Source organism: Salvia hispanica, chromosome 5 (genome assembly GCF_029641045.1).
Source record: "Salvia hispanica isolate PSC_SH4W2 chromosome 5, Shi_PSC_v1, whole genome shotgun sequence".
In the NCBI taxonomy this organism is placed as follows: Eukaryota; Viridiplantae; Streptophyta; class Magnoliopsida; order Lamiales; family Lamiaceae; genus Salvia; species Salvia hispanica.
In genome coordinates this window covers 29,510,417-29,517,153 of record NC_142696.1, presented here as the reverse complement: position 1 = coordinate 29,517,153, position 6,737 = coordinate 29,510,417, and the positions used below count along the sequence as shown (strand labels likewise).

Sequence of the window (6,737 nt, the reverse complement as noted above, 5' to 3'; positions counted from 1 at the left end):
GAGGACGACCCAAAATGATAAAACTAATCTACTCCCTCCGTCCCGGAGTATTAGACTCACTTCTTTTGGGCACATGATTTAAGGAATTGATATTTAAATAGTTAAAGTGGAGAGAGTAAAGTATAAGAGAGGGAAAAAGTAGGGGAGAGAAGAGAGAAAAAAGTAGGTGGACAATAAAATAAGATAGATACTTTTGCTAAAAAAGGAAACGAGTCTAATATGTTGGGACATCCCAAAAAGGAAAGTTGGTCTAATACCTTGGGACGGAGGGAGTATTTTTTAAGGACGGATGAAATATTATATTATATTACTTCAATTCAATATCATCTCACTTTTATAATTTTTAGATTTTATGATAAAAGTAAAATTTTAGAATTTTTTATAAGTAATTTTTTTTTCTAAACACTACACACACTAATAGGTGAGATGTATAATCTTTTCATTCACCTACCTACTTATAAACATATTGGCTGAGGTGATTGATGATGTGTTACACTGCTTAGGTATGGTTTTACTGATATGATCATGGAAGTCGTGCATCAAGTATTTTATATACAGTTGGATTCAACCAGTGTTCAGCCTATTAAGATGACCTCCAAATGCTCTGAAAATGCCACCAATGTCTTCGTCTTCGAAAGAGCTTCATGTGGGTACCTTGCACGCCTCAATCGGAGTCAAGCAATATAATTTCAAAATATTGTAGTCATATTATATTACAGATTTATACTCCCTCCGTTTCGCTATAGTTGAGGCGGAACTTTTGGGTACGGAGTTTTAGATATGAATGTTGGGTGTGTTAAATAAATAGATAAAAAAAGTAAGAGAGAGGAAAATGTAGAGAGAATAAAGTATAAAGTGAATAGAGTAGAGAGAATAAAGTAAGGGTGAATAAAATAGAGAGAATAAAGTAAGAGAGAGTAAAGTAAGAAAGAGAAAAAAATTACCAAATATGGAAATGACTCAACTATAAAGAAACTTCCTGAAATGGTAAAATGACTCAACTATGACGAAACGGAGGAAGTACGTTAATATCTTACTTTTATTGAAACTTATACATTAAGTTTTTACTTTTATTGAAAACTAGCAAAAGTAATTAATGCATAACTTTAATTTAAATTTGAAAAATAAAAAGAGAGAAAATTCTAATTTGAAAAATGGATGAGGCTAGAGGAGTAATATAATCTAATCTCGTGTTGTTGATTATGTGTGGTTTGTTTAGCACTTAGTCTAATTTAGTTAGGAACTCGCATGGACTCATGGGTGTGGATTTGGGGATTGTGGTGTGTTACAGTCTTACAGACTAATAGTCATATTTTATTTAAGTGGTTTATAATATTTTATTATATAATACTCTATAATTTAATTAATGCATACTCCCTCCATTATAAATTTACGGATATTATAAATTTTATATTTTAAAATTTCACTACGACTTTATGGATTAATTATTAATTTATAAAATAATAATTATTATTTATTATTATATAATTTATACTCCCTACGTCCCACAAAAGATGTCACACTTGTGAAACGGCACGAGATTTTAGGAGGTTTTGTTTTGTGTGTTAAATGGAAAGAGAAAATATAATTTTTATATTAATGTGAGAGAGAAATTTTTCTAAAAAGGGAAATGTGACATTTTTTGTGGGACAAACTAAAAAGGAATGTGTGACATCTTCTGTAGGACGGAGGGAGTATTATATAATTATACTTTAATTATTTAATAAATTATTAATTATTATTATGAAATATTATAAAATATAGTTATAATTAGAGTTATTTTAATTACAGTTTATTTTACTAAAATTAAGTATGATTTATAATTTTAAATTATTTTAAAAATATTGTAATTAATAATATTAATAAAATAAGACTATATTGCATTAATACCTAAAAATAGTTAGGATTCAAAATCTTAGAAAGTTATACTAATTTTCCTTGTTCCTAGGATTCTGATTACTTTCTCAGATTGATTAAAAATCAAAACAAATATAGGAATTTAAAATTTAATGAATGAGATTACTTTTCTAAACAGAATCCTAGCAATCAAACATAACCTTTCTATTTTTGCTTTCATCCAGGTGACTTCCAAGGATAGAATAGGCTAAATTTTTTTTGCTACTTTCTAGATTGCTTGATATTAAATACACTATTTTTATTAATATTTTAATTTTAATTTTTATGATTGTCTAAATTATAAGTTTAGCACCATTCTATTTGTGTTAGTGCTTAATTGGTCGATTTTTCATCCTAGATTGAAACCTTTGCCATAGACAAAAAAATAACAATTCATGACCTGACACACAAAAAAAGGCTAGGAATCAAACTGTAGGAGAATGTTAGGGATTGATTTGAATCACATCTTGTGAATCTTAAAAAGCAATTTTCGATTATATTTATAGGGCACAATTTAAGTGGAACAATAAGTGTATTTGTAGCCTTGCTTGAATAACATATTCCATAATTACATTAGGAAACATTCCTTTCACAAAATATCCCTTTTACTTTTCCAAGAACCACCAAAATATGGATCAATTTAAGTTGCAACTTTCCAAAGCTCCAAATTCAATCTTTCTTTATCTAGAAATTGCGCTCCTTAATTCACATGCCCAATTAATACATATGCATACCCTATTCTTTCTATGATGAGTCTTTGCTCCAACCATTTTAATACTGCTATATTACTAATATAAAATTATAAGCTCAATAAAATGTTTTTGGCTTCAAACATAGATCAGTTAGAGACATAAACATAAAGAAAACAAAACATAAATGTGAATAGAAGGCAAAACATCCCATAAGCAAAAAATAAAATGAGCATCCAACTAAGAACGCTTCATCATAGCTCCCAAAATAAGTTTGGTTTGAACTACTCTTACCTCCAAGTGCTTAAGGTAATTCTGCCATTCCTCAACTCTAAGCTTCTTCCACTCCTTTTCCCCCTTACGGCCTTGCCCCGGTTCAAACAAGTCTCCACCATCCATCAACATCCTCTCCTCCACGGTCATCGCCCCACGGTTATTCAAGTCCACCCTCTTCCTCTTCTTCTCCAACACCTCTTCACTCTCCTTCTTGCTAGAAGATCCCCTCACCACAATCGCCTTCTCTTTATTACCCCAAATCATTTTCGATAGATCATAAACACTCTGCTCGTGGGGCTTGGAGAAGGTCCTCTCTCTGCCACTCTTGATTTTCCTCTCGAACTTCTTCCTCATCCTTCTGATTTTATCGAGGAGCTGCGCTCGGCTACCATCAGCCTGTAGATCCTCCTTGATAACAGAATGAAACTCGTCTATATCTTGAGTTGGATCAGTTTTATACGTAGCTAAGTAGTCGATCATCCCCTTCAAGATGACAATCTCATCGCCCTCGCTCCAGATTCTCTGGAAGAGGTTAGACTTCCTCTCCGATGTCTCGGACTTCTTGGCACGAGTAACCACATCAGCAGCATCAGAAGAATTGGTGGCCTTATTGGTACCGGGGCTTATTTTCACCAGCGTGAAACGAAGGTTACTGTCTTCCACCGGCTTTGGTTGAGTCTCTACCAATGGCTTGGCGGCTAGTGTCTTTTGCATCAAATCGGAATCAGAATTCGACTCGGTTTCAAATTCCTCAGACGGATCTTCTTCCTCCGATGAAGAAGGAGAAGGGGGCGGCAACAGTGGCTTTCTCATCACAGATTGAGTCTGTTGGAGTTCCAATTCGGAGTCGGACTCTTCCTCCAAAGCGACTTCATCGTCTTCTTCGCTGGAATCCGACATAGTCACACGATTTCTTGACATTTTTTCGAAGGAAGAGTTTCTAGGGTTTGTGGGTTGTGACATATTTTCGAAGCTTTAAAACACGTCAAATTAAATTAGGATTATATTTTCACATATGACAATGATTCACGGTGATTATATTTACCATAATCCAATTTGGATTGTAATTTTATAATATAACCTTTTATTTTTATTTAAGGTGTATGAAATTTGTACTACTATTTTATGTATAGATCCTTTTATATCTCACTATTTGAAGTTAAAGATTGCAGTAAGATTTTATTTTAAATTTGGAAAATAAAATTTATTCTAATTATTTGTAATTATATTAGTTCAATAACTCAGTGATGTAACTATGGAAATAAGTTAATTAAGAGTATTATAGTATTATTTAAGATTTAAACAGTTATGCTATTTTCTTTTATTTTTACACTGAATGTTATAGGGGAGTATTATATTGCTAACTCAATGCTTAATTGCTAACTACAACTCAATAATAGCCATTAGATATTCAAATTAAAGGCCTAGATCATTAACCACAAAATGTCAATACGATCAACAAAAAACGTCAATAAGGCTATAGGATTAATTCCAACAAAAATCAATAGGGGTATTAATGTCAAGTTAGTTATAACTAACTTTTAAAAGAAATCCCAAAACTTTAAATTCATATAACATATATCAAATTAAAGATAATTTTATAAGGATTCCAACGATATATTACATGCATATGTTCCGAGTCAAAATTTGAAAAAAAAAGTCTAGAATTTTCGTATTTTTCGTACATAGGCTAATGTCAATACAGCTAAGATAATATGTCAATATAAAGCATATACAATGTCAATCCTAAATTTGTGTTGACATTCTCAAAGCATTGTGTTGATATTTTCGAAACACTATATTGATATTTTCATCCAAAACCCTAATTTAGCGTTTTTTTTTTTTATTTTTTTCGATTTAATTAATAAAAACGAAAATTACACGTGGCAAATTGTAGACCACACGTTTTTTAAAATCATTTGGTCTTGAATTAGTTGTAGTTAGCAATTAAATGATGAGTTACCAATTGATTAACCGCCGAACGTTATATTTGTCAAATAAGATTGAAAGAGTACTATTTTTTTTCTTTTTACCCAATACTATTTTTTCATTTAATAAATGAGTCAAAACAATTTAAACACGTACTAGTACAAAACAACTAATATAAGTCACTCACTTTATTTATTAGGAGAAAAAACCTTGCACGACGTGAATAATAGTAGTAGTAGAAAATATTTCATTCACAAAATATGATATTTTCCCTGTTTGTGTGGAGATATCAAGTTTTCTTACAGAATTATTCTCGAAATACTACCATAAGATATTGTTCAGAGTTATGCTTGTCCATAGTTAAATTTTGATCAGCAATAGTTGAACTCTCTTATTAGAAAATATTAGCCACTATATAATTTAAATAGTTAAATATTTGATCAGCAATAGTTGAACTAAGAACTATAAAGCTGAAAATAAAATATTAGCCACTATGTAACTTTAAATATTAAGTGGATGAGTTAAGAACATATGATTATATTTTTATTATTTTTTTTATCGTAGTTCAACCGTAACGTTCTAAAAAATTGAGAATGAAGAGATTAGAAGTTGCACAATTTGTGTTTTTACTAAAAACTGCTCTAGAAACTACATAGCGGATTGATCATATATTGGTGTTGTAATTTACTTATTACTACTAAATTTTAATTTAAAAAAAGATACATAAGAGATTGATTAGATACGTATTATATCATCTAAATGAATCTAATGTATTCTCTATTTAATTGTTTACGTATTATATCATCTAAATTTTAAATGAATCTAATGTAATCTCTAATTAATTAATTTCATACTTATTTGCTACTTAAACAATTCAAAATATAGAGGATTAGATGGGATGAGTTTTCTTGTTCAATATAAAATTCTTAATCATGTTAATTTGTTATATCATATACTGCATATAGTGTAGTATATGTTACCTGAACACGTTATAATATTTTGAATGTGATAAGATTAATTTTGAAATGCATATTTTCAACTAATTTATTATGCGATGCAAAAAAATTCCATGTATATAATTAATAACTTTATTGTATTTTGCATGAAAAATATTCAATGATTAGGTGTTTGAATATTTGTGTATTGTATATATTTTAATATTAGTATCGTTTTTATTATTATTAAATAAAAAAATAATACTCTCTCCGTCCCTCAATAAGAGTCACATTTTATCATTTCAATTTATCTCACAATAAGAGTCACATTTCACTTTTACCATAGATTATAAATAAGTCTCACATTCTACTAATCTACTTCACTCACATTCTATTAAAAGTCAATATAAAAAAGTGGACTTCATATTCCACTAACGTTTCTAACCCATTACTCCCTCCGTCCCCGAATACTTGACACAGTTTGCCATTTCGGTCCGTCCCCGAATACTTGACATAGTTCACTTTTTCCATTTTTGGTAGTGGACCCCATATTCCACTAACTCATTCCTACTCACATTTATTATAAAACTAATACTTTAAAAGTATGACCCACATTCCATCAACTTTTTCAACACACTTTCCATTACATTTCTTAAAACCCGTGCCGGGTCAAACTGTGTCAAGTATTCGGGGACGGAGGGAGTATTATTTACCTTTCTTAAAAATTGTGCACACACTAAATGTGACTCTTACTATGGGATGAAAGGAGTAATTAGTTTAAGTAATCATTTTTTATGAATTTTAAGTGAATCGCAATTAATTTTCAAATAATAGAATTTTAATGTGTTTCTTTGTAGTTTCAAAAACTTAAACATATTTGAATCCTTAATTATAGAGTTTTGTTGTAAATAATTTGTTTTATATTTGGTATTGAATGTAACTAAGGAAAACTTAGTGGTACAACATAATTATAAAGATTCAAGCCAATCGCATTAACCTTAATTGAAGGTAA

The 6,737-nt window shown here is 30.0% G+C and overlaps 1 protein-coding gene across 1 annotated transcript; it reads right to left on the bottom strand.

Moving 5' to 3' along the window:
* Positions 1–2,825: 2,825 nt before the first annotated feature.
* On the bottom strand, positions 2,826–3,816 carry LOC125189546 (putative transcription factor At4g00390). The gene has a single exon (XM_048086813.2). It carries the CDS (start codon positions 3,780–3,782, stop codon positions 2,826–2,828), a length of 957 nt encoding a protein of 318 aa, XP_047942770.1. The 5' UTR covers positions 3,783–3,816.
* Between the last annotated feature and the right edge of the window lie 2,921 nt (positions 3,817–6,737).